The sequence below is a fragment of the Muscardinus avellanarius genome, assembly GCF_963383645.1.
Source record: "Muscardinus avellanarius genome assembly, chromosome: 1".
NCBI classification, from domain to species: domain Eukaryota; kingdom Metazoa; phylum Chordata; class Mammalia; order Rodentia; family Gliridae; genus Muscardinus; species Muscardinus avellanarius.
Genome location: NC_137786.1, coordinates 172,752,205 through 172,774,126, shown reverse-complemented (window position 1 = coordinate 172,774,126; position 21,922 = coordinate 172,752,205). Strand labels below are relative to the sequence as shown.

General features: G+C 46.9%; 1 protein-coding gene across 4 annotated transcripts in view; it reads right to left on the bottom strand.

Moving 5' to 3' along the window:
* TENM4 (teneurin transmembrane protein 4) overlaps nucleotides 1-21,922 on the bottom strand; it is a gene marked incomplete at both ends in the record, with an annotated part of 389,090 nt that overhangs the window by 123,620 nt on the left and 243,548 nt on the right. For all 4 annotated transcript variants that reach the window (XM_080708704.1, XM_080708705.1, XM_080708706.1 and 1 more), the window contains 2 exons: nucleotides 13,310-13,510; nucleotides 20,644-20,838. In XM_080708704.1, coding sequence (XP_080564830.1) covers nucleotides 13,310-13,510; nucleotides 20,644-20,838 — 396 coding nt within the window. The remainder of the gene's footprint in view (nucleotides 1-13,309; nucleotides 13,511-20,643; nucleotides 20,839-21,922) is intronic.

The window sequence follows — 21,922 nt, the reverse complement described above, 5'->3', positions numbered from 1 at the left end:
CCCCTGGGGAAAGGGATACAGGCAGAGAGACATGTGGGGCAAAGGCTGTGCAGGGAACCAGTCAGGGAATGGGAAATACTAACCATGACCTCAGTGTTCTCAGAGAGGGAGGAGGTAGGAGTCTCTGCTGAGAAGATGCTGGTGAAGAGATGTAGACATTGAAATCACCCCTTTGGGCACCGAGAGGACCTGAATTCGGGGAGAGCCTGGGAGAGGCTAAACATAATAAATAATCGAGATGTGTTGTGCTTTAGTGGAGCTCTGGAGCCTGGCTTTCAGATTAGAGGTAGTTAATGGTTGGACTGACTGTGGGTTTTGCAAGGTGGGTATGAATAAAAGGCACAGGGAGCAGAGAGGTATACGTGATGAAGGCTGCAGCTGAGGACCATGGGAACGGTGGAAAGTGAAGAGAGGCCAAGAGTTGACACTGGGTAGGAAGTGGCTGGTTCTGGCTAAAATATCTTTTATGGATGTAGGACCAAGAGAGAAAAAGAGGAGGACTAAAGTGGAGCAGGATTTGTGGTCAGGGCACGAGGAAGCACCTCAGAGAGTCTCTAACTACTCCATAGAGAGGCCATAGGAAGAGAAGGAAGATCGCAGAGAGAGGAAGCGCCTTGGCCTGTGCCACCCAGTGAGTGGCATGCCGGCGCCTGAGCATGGACTGGCGAGCTGCCGTGGCAAAGCAGTCATGGCAGGGGCCAGCGAGGAACATGGCTCCCAGATGGGCTCCATGTGCTCAAGGCCTCTGTGCTTCTGCATAAGCTGGATCCAAGATCTAAGCCTTCCCCTGCTCCATCTTCACGTGTTCAAGTCTAAGCGTGCTTTTGTCCTGACTCCAATGCCACCTCTTCCTTGAAGCCCTCTCTCTTTGTCCTAGCTGGAAGGGGTTTCACCTTCTGCCTCCCCAGACTTCAATGAGGATAGGTTTTCCCCTCAGGGTTATTAGTCTACCAGTGTTGCCTTGAGGATCCTATTATCACAGATTCATCTTTGTATTCCTCAGAGTGTCTTACACAGAAAACATGCCTTCTGAGTGTTGCCAGATCCCAGTGACATGGGCCAGAGTCTGCCTCTTTAGGATTCTGTAATTCTGCACAGAGCAGAGGCTTGGAGTCAGGCAAGCTGGATTCAAGAGCCTGCTCTGCTGATTGCTATCTATGTGAGATAACTACTGTCCCCTTTTGAGCCTTATCTATGTTGTTTATAAAGTGGGCGAGTGATACCCATCTACCAGAGTTTTAAAATTGATTTAAAATATTGCAAAGCCAGGTGTGGTGGCACATGCCTACCTACTTGTGAGGCTGAAATAAGAGGGATCTTAAGTCAAGGCCTACCTGGGCAATTTAGTAAGACTCTGTTTCAAAATAAAAATAAAAAGGGTTGGAGAAGTGGTAGAGTTCTTGCTTAGCATGCATGAGGCCCTGGGTTTGATTTCTAGAACCACATATAGATGATAGATAGATAGATAGATAGATAGATATAGAGAGAAGAAACCTACTATGTGTCAGATACCCCTAGAGTCTGAGGACACAGCCACAATGAACTCAAGTCTGCCCATGCATGTAAGTGAGCACAAAGCCAGCCACCATACTTAGCACACAGTAGGCTGGTTACAGGTATTTTCTCTCTTAAGGATTAGCTCTCCCTATATTTTGAGCAAACTAGCATCATCCAAGTGTGGTGCTACCCTCTCTCCCGCCTTCTCTCACTAAGTTGGGCAGATGGTTTTTTAGTCTCAGTGCAGGTTTCAGGAAGAAGCTAGAAGGGGAGGAAGGTGCAGGAGAGGAGCGTCAGAGTCTGACTTCTTTACGGTAATTAGTGTCCTCTAGACATTGAGGCCAGACCCAAGCCACTCTCCTGAGCTTTTCAACTTCCCTCCCCATCACCCGAGAGCCAGGGCTGCTCCGCATCGTGGCTCTGCTCCACAGATCGAGATGGCAGAGAGCTAATGAGCCTTGGAAAGCACATGGCCTTTCACCTCATTCAAGGAGCTTAGAGAGCTTTCAAACCAAGCAGAAAAGCGAATTCCAGTGTGCTGGCACAGAGCAGGTCTCCACACCTATTCCCCCAGGACTAGAATTTGAAGCCTTTACAAAGTACCCATCGCAAGAAGCAGTAAGCCGCTGCAATTCATCTTAATTGGAGGGCATTGGGCTTCCTGATTAGAGGACTTCAAACCCAGCTCAGAGGAGGCCTCCCCATGGGGTCTGACTTTGCAGGATAACAAGCCAGGAAGGGCTGGTGAGCACAGAAGCCAAAGAACATGACCAGGCAGGATGTGGATTCTTGGCCACGGTTGGAACCCAACCAAAGCTCCACCCAAAGGGCCCAGGCGGGTGACCTGAAGACACAGACAATGTTGGATTCTCTCCCCAAAGATCTGATGCTGACATCCTTTTGGAAAAAGCCGCATTTCTCCACCCAGCCATGAGCTCATTTCTCTAACTTGTTCCTGGACGCTTCCACCAGGGTGTCCCCAGGCGCCTCAAACTGCATGCAGATACTAGAGTGAGATTTCTAAAACCAAACCAGCCATGTCTGACCTGAGCTTGAAATGTCTCACAGGTTCCCAATAACACAAAGCCTAACCTCTTTCCAGGCTGTTCACACACTGGTGCCTGGTGGCCTGTCACCTCTTACCCTTAGAGTACTCCTACAAATATCCTGGGATAGTCCATGCTGTGCCAATCTCTGTTGCCAACTTTTATTTATTATTTATTTATATTTATTTATCTATTTATCTTGGGATGGAACCCAGGAACACTCTACCGCCAAGCTCCACGCTAAGCCCTATATTTTATTCTTTATTTTGAAACAGGGTCTCACTAAGTTGAGAGGGCCTCCCTAGGTAGCTGAGCCTGGCCTCTGAACATGCGATCCTCCTGTCTCCTCCTCCCAAGTACTGGGATTATAAGTGTGCGCCACCACGACATCTGCCTGTCTGTTGCCAACCTTTGACTTTGACAATGGGCTGCTGTATGGGTGTGTGTGTTCTCCCGCCATCTCTGCCTACTCACAGCCAAACACAACCACCCACCTAAAACCCTGCTTCCTCCAAGAAGCCACTGGATCACCTCAGCAGAAAGCAATTGCTCTTTTTCTTGAACTTCCACCATGGTCTGGCCCAAATTGCATGGTTCCTGGCAGTGCCACTACATACGGTAGCACTCTATAAACCTGACATCCAATTCACTGACAGGTCCAGCACAGACCTTTGCAACGGCCAGGACAGAATTGTGTAGGGGATAAGTATAAGCCATGAACACAAAGGAGCCTGGATTCAAATCCTTGTTTTCCCAAAGGATCTTTGAGCATGTGACCCAAGTTCCCTGGATCCTGTCTTCTCGGGAGCGATATCTGCATTGTCAGAGGCTTATGTATTTGTTGTTTGAATAAATCATGAAGCACATACATGAATGAGCGCTGTACAATGTGAAATTTCCATTCAAAGAACAGTTATTTTCTAAAATTACAAGTTACCATAACAGCAGCTTGATTCAGGAAGATGACTGGAGATATTGTACGAGGTATCAGCTTGGGCATCTGTATAGAAACCTGATTCTGAAGCCCAATTTCAGGAGGGCTTATATTTGCATACTGAAGAGCTTCAATTCTGATAGAAAATGTTTCAGGGCTGTCGGGGGAAATTCCACTAAATTAAAAAGCTGCCAGCTCCTGGTTTATCAACCTTTAACTCTGGCAGTATTTAGCAGTATGCTTGTCTGGATCCAATTTTCCAGTCTTTGATTAAATGTTAGGTACTGACCACCACATTGTGTCTAAACCTTCACGCTACTTCCTGGACAGCTGCTGGGCGCTTCGCTGCCTCTTTTCAACACCCCCCTTCCTTCGCTGTGGCAGTGTCAATCTCTCAGATATTTATTATTCTGAACTTTGATTTTTAGGCTGTCACATGCTGTTGGTAAGGGGCACGAGAAATGTCAAGTCTCAATGGATATTATTTCTTGGGTGAAATTCTAACCTTGAGTTTCCTGTCCTGTACTATACCCATACAGAAATAGCCCAACCTGATCGTTTCCTTTTGATGTTTAATTGGATGTCGGTGCTGTGCTTTCTGGGCTGAGAAGGCAATGCTTTTCAGAGAGGGAACAATTCCGGCTACACAAATGAGACTTGTAACAGGGGAGAATGCTCAACGCTGAATCTAATTTTCTCTCCCATCCATGAACGTAAGACAATTTCTCTGGCATTAAAGCATCTCGCTCAGTTTTTCTGTCATTAATAAGAATTAAATTCTGCTCCCTCAAATTTAAATGTAATTATATTTTGCCTCGTAAATAAAATTGAATTACCATTTTCAAAATCTAGCATTAATGCAATGGCTATGTTTAGAGCTTTAATTTTTTTCAATCTGGTTGCTACTTTCAGCTTATTTTTTAAAGCATTTGGTTCATTTTGCTGTCAATTGTGACTTAATTTAATAACAGAGCTTTTCAGCTCCTGATTCATCCAGTTATCATTGTTATTATTTGTGTGTGTATGTGTGTGTGTATGTGTGTGTGTGTGTGTGTGTGTTTGGTAGGGAAGGAGTCATAGAAGCTAAAAGCCCAAAGGATCTGAGTTCTGGAAGGTCTCCCTAAGGTAAGGCAGAGCCAACTAAGAAATAGCTGCTGCTCACTGAAAATGTTTTTAATCTAAGATTTTTGCTAAAGCATTCAGTGGGCTCCATGATCTGCACCCTGCCAGGTTCTGACTTTATTGCCCCCGTCCCTGGGCTCCTACCCCAGACAGACCCAGGTGCGAGGTTACCAACAGACCACACCCTTGCAGAGCTCTGTGCTTCTGGGCCGCCCTCCTCACCTTGGCCTCCAGGGAGCCCCTCTGGAAAGGACTCTCCCGGGTTCCGCTCCCAGCCCAGTTCACTGCTTCCGCCTTGGTGCTCCTGAACCCTACTGTGTATGCATTCATCAGAGCTCTTGCCAGCTTGTACTCTTGGGTGTTCTACTTTCTGAATGGATTACAGGGCTCCCTGATTCTGGTGCCCCAAACAGTGAATGGCACATGGTGAATGAAGTGCATGGCTGTGGTGTAGATGCAGGTCTCATGATGCTCTGAGGTCTCTGTCTGTGGAGGCTGAGCCCCTGCCTGGCAGGGAGCTCAGAAAGCCCATTGTATGGAGAGGAGGCCAACACTAATGTAGTGTGGCCCTTGAGCTGATTGAGTTGTTTGGGAATAAATGTGTCAACACATTGATGACTCTTTGTATGGAGACAAGGACCAGTATTGGGGTCTGGGGGAGGGAACGGGAGAGAGACTGAGAACCCTGAAAGAGAAAACAGATGGTCTGACATTGACTCAGACCTAGGTCTCTGCCTAGGTCTACTATATAAACTATCTTCAAACCTAAGTTTTTTAGAGCTTGAGGACTGTTTGGCTAATTTAGAACTAATCATGTATTCTAAAAATATACGCTCATACTTCATTTATTAAGTGCTTACTGAATGCCAGCCACCATGCTAGGCATTTTATGCATATGAGGAGATAGAAAGGAAATAGGCAGATAGGGAAAAGGCCTCTGTAGAAAAAAGTTAATTTCCTGAGTTTCCTGAGGGGCGACAAATGCCTGAAACTCCAAATGCTCAGAGATAAGAAGGCCAGAGCTTCACAAAGCCATCTGTTTACTAATCAACAAACCCAGGAACCAGCACAGAGGAGATGAGATCCTTCAAAGGACTTGCAAATACCCTATGCAAATCCTGAGAGCTGCTTCCTAGAAATCCCAAAAGTCACCCTAACCAAAAGCGGACTTGCAAGCGGTCAGGCCTTGACTGACCTGACAACAAATGGGGGCTTTCCCTCTTGGGACTCCCTCCCCTTTTGGGGAGCTGTTCTCTCTCTCGCAGGTCGTGTTGGCCCTGAGAGAAGGCAGAGTGCATCTGAGGGCACGTGGCACGTGGCACATGGCTCAGGAGACTCTCGAGTAGTGACCTGAAGGCCTCTGCTGGACATCAAGGCTGGCCAGGCCCCTAGGGGTGACCTGTACCTCTTTTCTGGCAGATCACGTGGACTCTGGGAGAAAGTAGTTTGCAACTGACGGGCACTTGGCTCGGGCGACAATCGGGTAGTGACCCTGAAGGCAGCTACTGGACCCCGGAGTTCCGACAGCCCCTTTGGGGTGTTTGGCCACTTTTCTCTATTCCCTTCTGGAAGATCGTGCGGACTCTGGAAGAAAGCAGCCTGCACCTGAAGGCAATTCGGCTTGGGCTACTCTCAAGTATTGTCCTGAAGGCAGCTGCTGGACCCAGAGTTCCAGCCCCTTTGGGGGTGTTCAGCCACTCTCCCCCACCCATTCCTTGCTACTTCCAATAAACCTTTTACTCCCCTTCCCGAGGTCTGCGGGTGTCATTCTTTGCTCACTGTAGACAAGAACTCGCCGGGTTTCCTCTCAAGAAACCCCCGTTTCACATACATATTAAAGCTAATTTGGAAAATAGCACCTCAAGGCAGGTAGTGTACCAGTATTGGGAAGAGGCTTCAAAATGTATTAATGTACCAGTATTGGGAAATATTTCCAATTTTCAAAATAATCTTTGGTAATAAAAAGCCAGGAGTTTCAAGCAAAGGGCTGCAGATTTCCATGCACCAAGGGTAATTAGTGAGAGAATAGAAGGAGCCCAAAAGTCTAGGGTCTTTTTACATTTCTAAGAGAAGCAAACTTCCTCAAGGATGTGGGGGAATCCCAGACTCCTGATAAGCAACTTAACACATTTTGGAGTGTAACAAAAGGCCTGGGGTCTGTGCAGGAGACAGAGCAGGTCATTTCCACATCAAAAGACCTGCCCCCCCCCAAAGACAGATCTAGTGACAGATCTAGTGTCCAGGAATACTCTGTGTCCAGGAATCTTTGGTGACTTCTTTGCGAGCCACCCCCCTGTACTATCTTGGGATAGTATAGGGCTGTAAACTATCTCCTATATTTCTATCTTTGTAATAATAAACTCATTGAAGTTTTCAGCAAGAGTTTGGACTAGTGTTTTATCTATCCTAGTTCAGAACAAGAACTGCGTCTATGGGGAACAGTTTCTGGTAGCCTAAAAGAGTCCCTGAGAACAGTTCCTCAACTGTAACAGGTAGCATTAGTGATACCCTACGGATAAGCCGAGTTATGGCAATCTAGTTTGATCCTATTCCAAATCTCAAGCAATTCTTACTGATTGCGCATACTGCCTCCAAACCCATGAGCCTGTATCTCTAAAACATCTCCACCTGCTATCCCATGAAAGTCAAGTGCAATGAAATGATAAGAATCATAAACCACCAGCAAGAGCATTTTACAGGCAGGCTCTCTGCCATGCATGGCTTCTGTTAGCCAGCAACCCAAAGGAATAAAATATACTGAGAGGCTCCTTTCAAATAAAAGTCATTAGGCTCCTTTCAAATAAAAGTCATTTATGAGAGACAAGACTGGAGAGAGCTTACAGAGTAGTAGAAATGGGGAATGAATTTATGAGGCCGAGAGAAGAGGGGAGAGGGTAGGAAGACAGACCCAAAAGAGAGCCAGTGGAGGGGTAAATGATGAGTCTACCAGTTCCCTTTAAAATGGTACCCTGGAAATTGTCACATAACCTGAAACCTTTTGAAGCCAGTAGGCTCTGAAAGGAAGGAATGCTTTTCCAAGGACCATCTCAAGGAAGTGAACTTCCACCCCTTTCTAAGGCAGTGCTGAGCCAAGAGGAGGAAGAGCCAACAGAGGCATCTGGGGTGGGGAGGAGCCGTCAGGCCTGCGCCCAAGGGAGATGGCTTGAAAGAGGTGAATTGATGCCAGCGCTGGTCCAGGAGGGGTTCTGGCTGGCTGGCACTGCACACAAAGCTAACATGAGCAAGGTCTGGAAGGTGGCAGTGGAGGAGACCAAAGCTTGGTTTTAGCCCTGCAGATGTGTAGGAAGTGGGAGGAATGGGGGTGCTGAGGAGGAAGGGGAGGGGAGTCCTGCCTGGTGGGCAGGGATGTGCCCTGGCACATCCACTTCCCAGCTGGCTCCCTTATTCTCACTTTGACCATTTACTCATTGGTCACTTGGGCAATTCAGGCCACTAATGCACACCCAGCCCTTTGCTAGGTATAGTGGTGGACTCTCCCCTCGTGGAGTTCACAGCTTGGTCTGAGAAAGACCAACTATAACACCCAGCCCTTTGCTAGGGATAGTGGTGGACTCTCCCCTCATGGAGTTCACAGCTTGGTTTGAGAAAGACCCAACTATAACACATCTAAGAGTCATCATCTCAGATTCCCCAGTGGTTGGCACTATAGTCTGAGTGTTGAATGTCCCCCAAGGCCATGTGTTGGAGGCTTGGTCACCAGCCCATGGCACTATTGACAGGTGTTGGTCCCTCAGGAGGCGGGGCCTAGTGGGAGGATGTTAGGTCATTGCAGGCCTGTCCTTCAAGGCAATATTAGGACCCTGGTCCTTCCTCTTCCTTTCTTCTCTTTTTTGCTTTTTGGCCACTGTGAGGTGAATAGCTCTCTCTACCATGTGCCTACACCATGACAAATTGCCATGTAACAAGGCCCAAAGTGGAGGGGCCACCTGACCATGGGCTGGAACTTCTAAAACTATGAGTCAAAAAACAATCCTTTCCTCTTTTTTTTTTCCTGCACTGGGGATGAAACCTAGGGGGCATTCTACCTCCAAACTATACCCCTAGCGCTCTCTCTCTCTCCCTCTCTCTCTCTCTCTCTCTCTCTCTCTCTCTCTCTCTCTCTTTTTAGTCTTTATTTTGAAACAGGGTCTCACTGAGTTGCAAAGGGCCAAACTAAGTAGCCGAGGCTGTCTGTGAACCACGATCCTCCTGACTAAATCCCAAATGCTGGGATTACAAGCATGTGCCACCACACCCAGCTTCTTTCCTCTTTTTAAACTGATTATCTCGGGTATTTTGTCATAGTGGCAGAAAGATGATGAACACCCTTAGGAAAGACCCTGGGGCCAGATCTGGTTTGAACTGTGACTCTGCCACTCACTAACAGGGTGAGGTAGGTACTGGCAAGTAAAAATCTTTCTGAGCTTTAAGTTTCCTCATCTCATAAGTGGTAATACTAGTAACACTACCTCCACAGGGTTCTTATGAAATGTAGTCAAGATAATGCTTGAAAAGCCCATCGCTCGGTGGTCCGCATGTGGTAAGCATGAAGAAATGGTTGGCTCTTTAATTAGCACTGTGCCCAGTGGCTTTGAAAGACAAGAGCACTGGCAAGAAAACCTCTTTGGATGGGAAAGGGCTTGAGGTGAGAGCTGAGGACCTGCATTTAGGTCCAGCTCTGCCTCTGCTAAGCTGAGCTACTCTGGTCAAGTTTCTCCAACTCTTTCCTGTCGTCATCAGCAGCAACCGCCTCTCTCGCTGTCATCACCATCCCCAGTGATTCAGGAGGTGAAGTCCTGCTGTGACAGGTGAGTCAGGGGAGGAGGGCAGAGAGCCTGTGCACTCTCGTGCTACCGTCAGGACAGAGGGAGGTGTTTCCGAGATGAGACTGAAAGCCAGGTTGCTGGGAACCAGGGACCCGAGTCAACACTTGTATAAAATCTGACCTCATAGTTTCCACAAACCTCACCAGAGTGCCGAGGAGCTTGTCAGCTCACATTTCATTACGGGGCGGGCTGCCGAGCGCAGGGCATGTGGCTGAAGCCGCCTTCATTAAATCCCACTCTTGGTGCTGAACAGCAAGAAACTCATCTCAGGGAAGAGACAGTCAACCTTCCTAGGAGGCGGCAGTCAACGGCGCCATCCCTGCCAACCCACCAACCCACAGCCAGAGGCGACGGTGCGAGGATCGCTCTGGATGTGTCTGCTGGCCCGCAGCCCCTGCCCAGGCTTGGCACTGTGTCTGTGCCAGCCTCACACGCCAGGCAGCAAATAGCATAAATAACACCAACAGAGCGTGCGCCTGTCCAGCGTTGGAGCAGTGCCCGACAATGGGACAGCCACCTTGCTTGTGTTTTCCCACCCAGTCCTCTCAACAGTTCTATGAGACAGTTTTACCTAGAGAGGTTAAGACACCTGCTGGAGCCAGTCCAGTACTGGGGAGCAAGCCCTGAGTCTACTGCATCACCATTCGTGACCTCTCCAAACACGCAGATGGTCCCCTGGCCTCGGTGGATCCAGGCAATGAAGTGTTTCTTGCTTGGCTTCAATGCAAAAACTCACCAGTTTAAAAATAGCTCCTACTCAGTGAAAGTGCCCCTGGAAGGGAGGTGGCGGCAAGACATGGAGCGCTCACTGCATGGCGGACACTGCTCTGTGTGTGTACAAAAGTGATGTAATTTAAGGATCACATAGCCGCGGAGAGAGGTACTATTACCTCTGTTTTTCAGATAAGGAAAGTGAAGTCAAGGGAAGGCAGGTTTCCTGCCAATGTTGCGTGGTGGCAGAACCAGGGCTGAACCCAGGCAGGGACACCTATATAGCTAGGATGAGAGGAGAAAGCAATGCGTGAAATACTCTCATTACCTTCTAACTGGCTTCTGGAGGAGACGTGACAGCTCAGAGGAGACAGCGGCCCGTGGGGAGGCAGCACAGGTGACAGGAAGCCCCCCCCCCACCAGCGAGCCTTGGGCAAATCATCACCAGAACGTGGGGGACCTGGCACCTGTCTCTCTACTGTACACGGCTGGGGTGGCGTGGTTGAGGAATGAGTGTGTGTGTGTGTGTGTGTGTGTGAAATACCTTGGCATGCTATCAGGCACTCAACACACATACTGTTATTACTATGGTGAAGGGGGTCAATACTTTGAAGACATCTTTTAAATTCTCGGCCTTGTGACAATCATGACATGATTGCACACTAGAGACTCAAAGATTAAAATCCACATTTCTGAAAGGGCATGTCTCATCTTGCCTCTTACTAGCAAATACCTACATTAATACCAAGCATTTTCCCTGACAAGTGTTTTTTTTTTTTTTTTGGTGGTACTGGGGTTCCTGGAAGCCCTTCTACTTCCGGGCTACACTCTCAGACCTATTTTATATTTTTGAAACAGGGTCTCTTACGCCAGCACGGCTGGCTTCGAACCTGCGCGATCCTCCTGTCTCCGCCTCCCAAGCGCGGGGATTACAAGCGTGCGCCACCACGCCCGGCACTGACAAGTGTTTTAATCAAAATCATAGCAACAGATAACATGTATTAAACCAATATCATGGGGCCGAGTAGCATGCTAAACTTTCTTTTGCACTGTTGTGAATAATTTCTCACAGTAGCCCTAAAAGATAGGTACTACTGCTTTCTCTACTTTGTGTGTGTGTGTGTGTGAATGTGTGTGTACTGGGGATTGAACCCAGGGGCCCTCCCCTATAAGCTACCATCTCAGGCTGCTGTTGGTTGTGGAACAGAGTCTTACTAGGTTGCTGAGAGTCTCGCTAAGTTGCTGAGGCTGGTCTTGAACTCACAATCTTTCTGCCTTATCCGTCCAAGTACTTGGATCACAGGCAATCACCACCATGCCTGGCTTGTTTTCTTCATTCTTTTATCTTAGAGGGATGAAGAGACTTGCCCACAGTTCTAACTAGTAAGTAGCATGACCAGGATTTGAACCAGGGTCTGTATGACTCAGGGCCTCTTCTCACCATAGGGTTTTATTTGTCTTTGCACGCAAGTGTACGCACATGTCTGATCATGTTATGGGGGATAGTGTACTCAGGATCGAGGGAGATGAGACTAGTAATCCCACTCAACATCTTTTCCAAAGGTTCTGCTTTCTCCTTTTACAAGACCAACTAAAGAATACTTAGAATCTTACCCAAAGTTATACCTGCCTCCTCCAAGACTGTGAAATTTCATTAGGGATTAACAGAGCAAGGCACAGTTATAGACCTATCATAAATTAGCTTTGTGGCCACATAATGAACAATACAAGCCAGCGTAGCTCTCAGAGCACCATTTATTATATTGCTGTAAACAGAACTATATAAAAAAGAATTATTCCTGAGACTACACATCTGTACTCACAATCATGTCTTTACATGAGCTTTCCAAACAAGGATAGAGGTTCAATTTAGACTGCATTACTGAATGCCAATCCTCCACTCAACACGGGAAGGTAATTCAAGGAACTCCCAGAACGTGAATGCTGTGTGGATCTCGTTTTTCGCCAAAGGTCTCAACCATCTTTCCCACTCATAACCAGAACTGCTCATCTACAACATGACCAGCTAATTTGAGCTCTGCTTTGTTGTCACAGCGAGGAGAGAGCGGTGAGAAAGGTGATTAAGAGTAAAAAAGCCTAGTTGGAGATGCTACCACTTTCTAGCTATGTCCTGGGACAGAATGACTTAGATTCTCTGAGCCTGAGCTTCTTTATGGGTTTACTTACTTTCATTTATTTTTTTTGTGGTTCCCCCTCCCCTCTTCCCAGAATGCAAGCTCTACAAAGGGAGGGACTTTCTGCCTGGCATACGAGGCATTCAACTAGTAGTTACTAGTTAAAGTGGTGTGTAAATTGGTGACATAGGAATAAGAACTCCTTTCTCATAGGATTTTGTGTGGATTGAGTGAGATATCAGATACAAACGTAACCTATTAGGTACCAATACTGTGATAAGTGATTCACGGTGTACTCATTTAATCCTCTGTGTGGGGGGGTCTATAAATCATAGAATTTACAATCAGAAGGATGCCAGCAGTATTATCCTTTGAACTTTATAGGTATAAATTCTGTGAGGAACCAGAAATCACAATTGAGAACACATTCAATCCTGCAGTCATTCGTTTATTCACTCGTCATTCATTCATTCACTCATCCATTCACCAATATTTATCTTGCAGCTGCAGACATGGAGCCTATCATCCATTAGAGCATCTGGCTAGAAAGGGAGGTTGAGGCCAGATCACAGAGAACCCTAAGAATCCAGAGGAGCCAAGACATCACTCTGAGGACTGGGTGAAACTCAAGGGTGCAAGAGTTGGAGAACGGAGCCACTCTCACCCCTAGCTTTGTAGCTCTTGTCTGGGAACTTTCCCTAGGCCCCACCTCCAGAGAAAACCCTCCTACTGTGAGAGGCATATCTCTAAGAAACAAGTCTACAGTTACCAGGACCAATGTTAATGTTGATAAGGGGAAGGGTCTTGAATCTCAAGGCCACCATTGTGGAAGAAATGACTTAAGGATGTATGATTTTTGGATCCTTCTCCCATTCAACAAGAGATGATGAAGCTAGGGTTCAGAGAAAGGAGAAAAGCGCGGGGCGCTCACTGCTGGGCGACTGAGAACAGGGTCATGCCCTGCATCAGGGCGGAGTGAGTCCTGTGATACCCTGAAAACTTCCCCTCCCACACCTGTGCCCTCCTCTCCACACTCACCGATGGAACAGTCATGCCCAGTCCAGCTAGGGTCACAGCTGCAGAGCCCGGTGTCTGGAAGGAAGGTTCCGTGGCCCGAACACTGGTCCAAGCACGTGGCCCTGGGTGTCTCGCAGTTGGTGCCGCCCCATCCCACGGAGCAGTGGCACTCACCTCGAACGCAGACACCGCGACCCGAGCATGTGGGGTCCATGCAGTCCACTGCGACAGGGAGGAAAGAGAATTCAGGTCAGCATCTGGTCTGAAAGCAAGGAGTTCTGCTAGATGGACACTGAGGTACCATGGCGAGGACTCCTAGTGTGGTGACAAACAACACTTCAGCACATGGTAGACCTGGGGCCCCACCTCTACCAGTGACCAACTCTTCACCCCTCCAGGCTCAGTGTCCTCACCTGTACAAGGTGTCCACAAATTCCTACCTCCTGGTTTATGAGGTGGACAGAGAATAACTGTATATCAAGTCATCAGCCTAGCACCAGTACCCATCATAATGTAATAACTGAAATAATTGTCTGTAATAATTGAAATAATAGAGGATAAGATGCTTTGTTCATCTCTTTTCCCCAACTCCTAAGACAGTGCTCAGAACAGAAAAGGTACTTAATACAACTCTATATAACCAATTTTTGTTATTTGCTGATTTCTATTGCAGTTTTATTTATATAAACGTGAGACTAAAATAGTTTTCTTAATTTAAATGAAGTTTTATTTTGTTATTAAATGCCATTAGATTTCAATATCTTCCCCAAGTTCTTGTGACTGATATGAACTTCCAAACTTCACTTTTCTGAGAGCAAACATTTCATTGACTATTCAGAATTACATGTGCTGACTCTGAACAGCTTCTCCTCACATGGTGGGTGAGCTAGATGGCTGGGCTCCCAGCCAGCAGCCCCTGCATGGCTCCAAGGGCCCAAGGACAAGGGCTACAAAGTGGCCAACCCAGAGAGAGGGAAGGGAGAGTAACCTGTGGGTCACCTGCTCTGTGTCTGCACTGTATTCATTACTTTGCCCACAAAGAGCTAGTTCTCTTAATAAGCCAACGAGGTGCATGTGAGGAGACTGAGGCTCAGCAGGCCAAATGATTATGACCGATCACATAACTAACTCTACCAGAGAGGAATTATCTCACTGTAGTAAAATACATGGGGCATGAAATTTATCATCTTTCTTTCTTAATTAATTAATTATTTTGAAAGAGGGTCTTGCTAAGTTGCTGAGGCTATTTTGGAATCTGCCATCCTCCTGTCTCAGCCTCCCAAGTACTGGGATTAAAGTTTGCCATCTTAACCATAAAGTGTGCAGTTCAGTGGCATTAAGGATATTCATGCACCCTGTTCTGCAACCATCACCGTCTTCCACCTCCAGAATGCTTTTATTCTTGCAAAACTGAAGCTTTATTTCATTGAGTAATTCCCTATTTCTTTTTTCCCTCAGCCCCTGGCAACCAGCAGGCAACTTTCTGTTTCTGAATTTGTCTACCCCGGGTACCTCATATAAGTGGCATTGGTCTTTTGTAATTGGTTTATTCCCCTTAGTATACTACTCTAGAGGTTCGCCACTGTGTGTCATGGGTAAGAATTTCCTTCTTTTTTAAGGATGGATAATATTCCATTGTTTGTATGTATCACGTTTTGTTCATCCACTCATGAAGGCCACGTGGGCTGCTTCCACATTTTGGCTCTTGCGAATGAACTGTCATGCACAGTTATCTCTTTGAGACCCTGTTTTGAAATTGTTTGAGTCTCTGACCAGAAGAAGAGTTTACTGAATCGTATGACAATTCTGTTTTTAATTTTTTTTGAGGAACCACTACTCTGTTTCCCACAGTAGCTCTACTATTTTTACATTTCTAGCAATAATGTACAAGGGTTCTAATCTCTCCACATTCAGACAGGACTTTGAAGATAGTTCTGTCTCATTCTGCAGCCAATGATAATTCTATTAGGAGATAACTTTCCCAAACCAAAGCTCTAGTTATAGGGCTACACAAAATGAATGGAGGCCTCTAATCTTCCACCAAGCACTGCATAAAGAAAGTAGAAGAGTACTGAGGATTAACTTCTCTAGTTCCAGTTCATATGGAAAGTACAAAAGGGGGCAGAGAAAAGGCAGACTTGGCAAAGGCCATTGGTCCACATTCCCTGGCAACAAGTTGTCAGGTCTGCCGTTTACTGCAGGGAGGTGAGGATTCTACTCATTTTACAGCAGGAAGGACATGGTCCTCTGATGGGGCCCCGCACACAGCTGCTGGAGAGACTGTGGCTGGCACTCACTGAGCAGACGATACTCAGGTTCTGTCAGTGTCTAGTGCACTGGAGACCTAAGGGTAAAGCCGATTCACGGGACACCGGGGATGCAGGTTTCATGTACACTGCATGTTTTATTGAAGGAGCAATCAGACTTTTATAGAGAAAGCTTCTATGAGATCCATAGACAAATTAACTATTTTAGACATTACAAGGTTATCTTAAAGCAACAATGGATGTGTGTGAGTAAAGCCAAAGGACTAGTCTCAAAACAACTTTTTGTCTAACAATTAGAAGCAAAGAACTCCTGTGACTGCTCATAACATCTCAAGCTGTTTATCATACCAATAAGTTTTCTGAGAGATGTCTATGCTGGGAAGGACATTCAGAGAGAGGGCCAGAGCTGCTTCCGACCTTGAAGACAACTAGTTCACTGATTAGAGGAAGTATGCTTGCCTCCCAGCCTGGCATTCCAAGCTGCTTCTCAGGAACCAGAGTTGCTTCGTTAACCTTCAAGCAGGAGCCTGCATCTCAGTCCTCTCACAAGGCTCCTGCAGACTTTGATCCAAGGGCTAAGGGACAAAATGTGCTGGTTCCATGTCCATGATCAAATTATATATTCCTGCTCTGAAAGTCCCAACTATAAAGCAGGCATGGCAAATATACTTACCTCTCAGGTTGCTATATGGACATTGAGGATTTGAAAGGGCTGCATAAACTAAATAGCTGCAAAGAAGCTACACTTCAGCTCCTCGCAGGACATTTAGTAGTATGACCTGGGAAAACTGTGATCAAAACTCACTCATAGTTCAGACATCCTTTTATTATTTATATGAATCATATTTTATAATCCAGTATATTTGAATTTTGCACAAAAAGCTGAGAAACCTGATCTGGATATATAAGAGTCACAGACACAGATGGGCAGAGACTTTGCAAATGGCAACACACTGTGGACATTTATTTGGAGGATCAGCTTATTATTTATTTATTTATTTTGGTGGTACTGGGGATGGAACCCAGGGGCTTTCTACCTCCGAGCTACACTCCAAGACCTATTTTATATTTTATTTGGAAACAGGGTCTCACTAAGTTGCTGAGAGCCTCACTGAGTAGCTGAAGCTGGCTTTGAACCTGTGCCATCCTCCTGTCTCAGCCTCGCAAGGGCTGGGATTACAAGCGTGCGCCACCACACCTGGCTAGGACCAGTTTATTAAAAAAGCTCTTTTACTTTTTAGATTTCTAAAGAAGTTCAACTTAATGACTTCAATGATAAATAAAGAGATTGAAGGTCAGAAGCAAATGTTTGCTAAAAACATAGTAATAATCACAACAGCAGCTGACATTAATTCAACTGCTTTTTCATGCGACATTTTGCTAAGCATTTTATATAAGTTATTTGATTTAATCATAACTCTGTGTGTGTGTGTGTGTGTGTGTGTGTGTGTGTGTGTGTGTGTGAGATCTGCTATTATCGTCCTCATTTCACAGGAGAGGAAACTGCATCACAGAGGGATTAAATGCTTTGCCCAATATCACAGTGATATGTGGAGGAGTTTACATGTGAATCACTGTTACCTGGTCTAGGCCTCTTGCGGTTTTCTCTTATAATCTTACTGGTTTAAAAATGCACACATGCCCGCATATATACTTACATTAAATACATGAAGTGGCTTAAAAATAGAAAGCAAAACAAAACATGAAAAGAAAGATGGCAGTGTGGAGAATTAATAAAGCCAAATGAAAGCAGAGACTCTTCTCTTGCAGTCTCCGGACACCATTTAGTAATGGTTAAAACATGACCTGCTGGAGTTGCTGGTCATTAAAAATAACAATATAATGATAGTGATAAATTCTCATAACCTGCCTCAGATCTCAGAACCCCAGAAGGATTATTTCAGCCCATTAGGCTACTATGATAATTCCCTAGACACAGAGAGCCTTCCACTTTGACAGGAAACAACTCAGCAATTTCTACCCAGAGGACTATAAGGTATTTCCCATTCTTTGAGTGCCTGAGCCTCAGCTTTAGGTTGAACCTGTCTCTGAGAATTCCAGGGTGCCTTTGAGGGCAAACTTATAAATTTGCACTGTTAGCCAGCAGGCTAGGAGGGGCCAAATTTAGCAAGAGAGCCTTGGTGTCAGAGTAAGTCTGAATGGAACAGGAACCAGTAGAGTGAACCCCATGCTTTCAGTGGATGGTCCAGCTTGGAGGACAGTGACCTCCAGACTACCAGCCTTCATTTCCGTAGGCAAATTGGCCAAAATGAGTGGGATGCAGGAGGAGGGTTTTAAGGAACATCACAGGGCAGAGAGACAGCAGCTCTGGGGACTCTTGGCTGGCCTAGCTGAGGCTGCTATTGGAAAGATGCTGTCCCTGTACCCTACCCATCCTAAACCTAGGGTCCGTGCTGAAGTGACACTGACAAGGAGGTCCTGGGTAGACTGGATCTGCAACTTCCTGGTCTCTAGGGTGGCAGGAATCCCAGCACAGAACCAAGCTGCCTTCTTCCCAGCATAGGAGGACAGCCTCAGGGACACTAGTTATTCCCCCAGGTAGCTACATACAACATGGGAAGACCAGCAGGCCTGGAGTAGGAGACAGGGGAGAGGTCAGGGAGGTGGGCAAACTTGGTATAAAAGAGGGTCTCACTTATTTTCTTCTTCCTGCCAAACAGCTACATATTTTTTTTTTTTTCCTTTGCAGAGCTTGTCATTTGAGCCAAAATTCCTGGCAGAAGCTGAGCCCATTAATGATGTGATGAGGCCTGCATGACCCAGATGCAAACATGACTGACCATTCCCAAAATGTTCCATGCTTCAGTGACCACACGAGCTATTAAGACACACTCCAGGACCAGGAACGCAGCCTCTGGCTTTCCACTGCAAAGGATCCAAGTGTGTTCTCTCCTGCCCCTCCCCCAGCCGCCTCCAAGCGGCCTGTTGGCTCAGTTCAAGCTTTAAAAAATATGGGGCAATAAACTTCAGAAGAAGGAAGGGAGAGAAAAAAGTATGCTTGTTAGCTGATGTTTTATAAACACAGTGAAACTTGTTAGTGCAGAGCTGAGGGAGGAAGAGAAAGAGAGAGGAAGCGGGAGGAGGAGGAGAAGGGAAAGAAGAAGAGGGAGAAGAGAGGAGGGAAGAGAAGAGAGAAGAGGAAAGCCCCAAGGAAACCCTTTTATACATATAGGACAAGGCAATGATGTCTCACCAGAGAAGGAGAAATAATAAAAGGAATCAGCCCCAGATGGCCCTTCTCAGTAAAGAATGCAGGAATAAAAACATTTCTTTTCAAATAGATAACATAAATCAAAATCATAAACAACATTTTTTCTCATTGTAGATAACCCCGCTGCTCTAGGGTACAGGCCAGGGCTGCTTGTCTGGGGATGGACAGTGTCCCGCTGAGCCCTCACTGTGCAGGGCTCATCATTTCAAGAGGGAATGCCTGTCTCCCTCTCCTTCTCAGGATCCACACCTCAAGTGACCAAAATAAAAGGGAAAGCAGATGAAGGCTCTGTTCTTGGGTAAGAAAGCCAGCCTTTCTTTTTGGTTGTTGTTCCAGGGCTGGTGCCCGTCTCTCCCTTCAGCCCCCAGAAATCCCATCAGCGCCAACAAGTGAGCATCAGGGTGCCAGGGCCACATGCAGGCTGGTGCAGAGGCCACGCTTCTCAGACACGAATCCTGTCTTGTTCTCCAATCTTAGAAAAGGCTCTATCAACATTCTTTTTCCTTTAGAGAAGAGGAGGCTTTCTATTAAGTAACATGTGGGTTTGGGGGACAGCTCTGAGCAGAGCCTCCTGCAGCGGCTGGGGAGAGGCTGAGGCTCTGGACAGTGGTGAGTAGGAGGTGATAGGCCCACAGTATGGTTCCTCAGACACAAGCAGCCAAGTTCATCTACTCCAAAAGACCTCGGGTCGAGTAAGGGGGTGAAACAGAGAACGTGCTTCATTGTCCCAGGATAATACTAATAATGTAAGAGCCACGTTTATGGACTGTTTACTGCGTGTCAGACCCTGAGCTAAGTGCTTTACGTGGGTCATTTGATCTGATCCTCCCAGTGGCCCTCGGAGGAAGGTATTCCCATTTTATAGGCGAGGAACTGAGGCTACTGAGAGGCAGAGCCAGGGCTCAAACATATATCTGATTCCAGATGTGTGCTCATAAAAAACAACTCCAAGTTGCTTGTGAATGAGGCTCCTCTTATCGTTGAGAACCTAAGGGAGAAGACTTGGGCTGAATCCCAGCCCTGACTTGGTTTCTTCGTTTGTGAAACAGAAATATCCATCTAGCTCACCTCAAAAAGAACTAACACCATTGTTAAAACAGAAGGTCAGCCGGGCGTGGTGGCGCACGCTTGTAATCCCAGCATTCGGGAGGCTGAGACAGGAGGATCACGGTTCGTGGACAGTCTCAGCTACTTAGTGAGGCCCTCTGCAACTCAGTGAGACCCTGTTTCAAAATAAAGAATAAAAAATAGGGCAGGGGGGTATAGCTTGGAGGTCAAATGCCCCTGGGTTCCATCCCCAGACCCGCAAAAAAACAAAAAACAAACAAAAAAAAGGTCACATCTATCCTGGATTTCCATAACTGCATTGGCTTTACAAAGGAGAGAGGCATCCTCAGGAATACAGAAATGTTACACATGAATATACACATAGACACACACATACAGGAGTGTGATCCAGGAAGACAGAGTGTGCAGATCTATAGTAGGTCCTGGCTTCAGAAACAAAGGAAACTTGGGGTATAGAGCTGAGTGACCTGGATAAGTCATTCAACTCTCCCAGTCTCGGTTCGAGTATGAAGTGGAGGTAATTATTCCTCCCAGTGGGGTTTGACATGAAATGACAGGAGGATTCTAGCACAGACCCTGACATGGTAAAGGCTCAGTCAGAGACAGTCCTCAGTCCCTTCGCAGACCAGCCCCTGATGTGTCTGCCCTCTTCCTTTAGATTAATTACTTTGCTGGTGTGGGGTGCAGGGGGAAGGGTGGCCTGGGAGGCTCCCTGGCTACCTTCTGGGCACCACCTGCTGGCCTCTACCTCGGAGGATGGTGCTGCAGCAGCCACCAGCAAGTCTCACCTTCCTCGCAGCTCTCGCCCTTGTAGCCGGGGTTGCAGATGCAGGTGCCCATGATGCAGGTGCCGTGGTTGCTGCAGGCCACGTCGATGCACTGGTTGGTGGGCACGTCGCACTCAGCGCCCTTCCAGCCGCTGTGGCACAGGCACCTGCCCTTCATGTACTGGCCGTTCCCACTGCAGAGCACAGGGCAGGAAGCTGGGGAGACAGGGCCAGCAGCCTGGTGTGAATCATTGCTCAGTGTCCCCAACTGCTTCCGTCCCTGCAGGGCTCAGCTGTCAGCTCAGTGGCTTTGCTGCAAATGCCCACCTAGGCCCATCACCTGCTGCTTTTGCTTTATCTCATTCCAGTTCAAACACATCTGGAACTGTAGATAAAAGTGTGCAGTGTGGACCTGGCCGAGCTTATACCCTCTCCCACCCTCTTCTGGTGGCTGATGCAGCTCTCTGGCTGCTGGGAACCTCAGGCAGCAAGCTTCCTTCTGGGTCTTGTTCTGCTGGAAAAGGTGGCTGGGTCTCCTGGCTGCCCTGATCTCCTGCAACACTCTCTTAATAGCACTCCATTTTCTCTTCCCGCACCTCATCTGCAGCACCACTTACTGTTGTTTTAACCTGGCGAACCTGGGCTTCCCTTGTCTTTCTGGCCTCCACTCCAGCCCATCCACCACTGCCCCCTGGGGAGAAGAGCCAAAAGCCCAACATGGCTCTTTATAAAGTACTATCTTCATGTTCTACCTCTTAGCGTAAAGGGTTTTGTGATCATCTCAACGAAGGACACTACATAAAAATAAATTATATTGCATTGTGCTCTAAGTACTTGCCAGTCTTACCAAGATACAATAAGGCTGTTTTTATACACGACTCTTAACTTTAAGTGCATATGGGATGAGACAGTAATTCTTGTTAGGAGGAATGACTCATCTCTCCTTGCACCACCTCCCCCAGCCCCCACCTGGCTTCTTTCCTTTTTAAAGCACTCAGCAGGTAATCACTGTGCTTCCCAGCTGCCGGCTCTGCCTTCTCAGTGTCTATTTCACATTAGCTCAAATAAGCAGAGCCCTCAACGTGGTGTGTGTATGGTATCTGCAGGGTGCTATTTCTTCTGCCTGGAAAACCTTCTCCACTTTCCACTCGCTGGCACTTCAGAAGTCTCAGGGCTGGGTCCATTGCCACCATATCTGAAAAGCCTTCCTGACCTGATTCTTGTCTCCCTGAGCTAGCCAGTCCGTGTTAGCCTTGCTGAGGTGTGAGTGGCCATCCACTCACTATGTTACTGCTTTGCT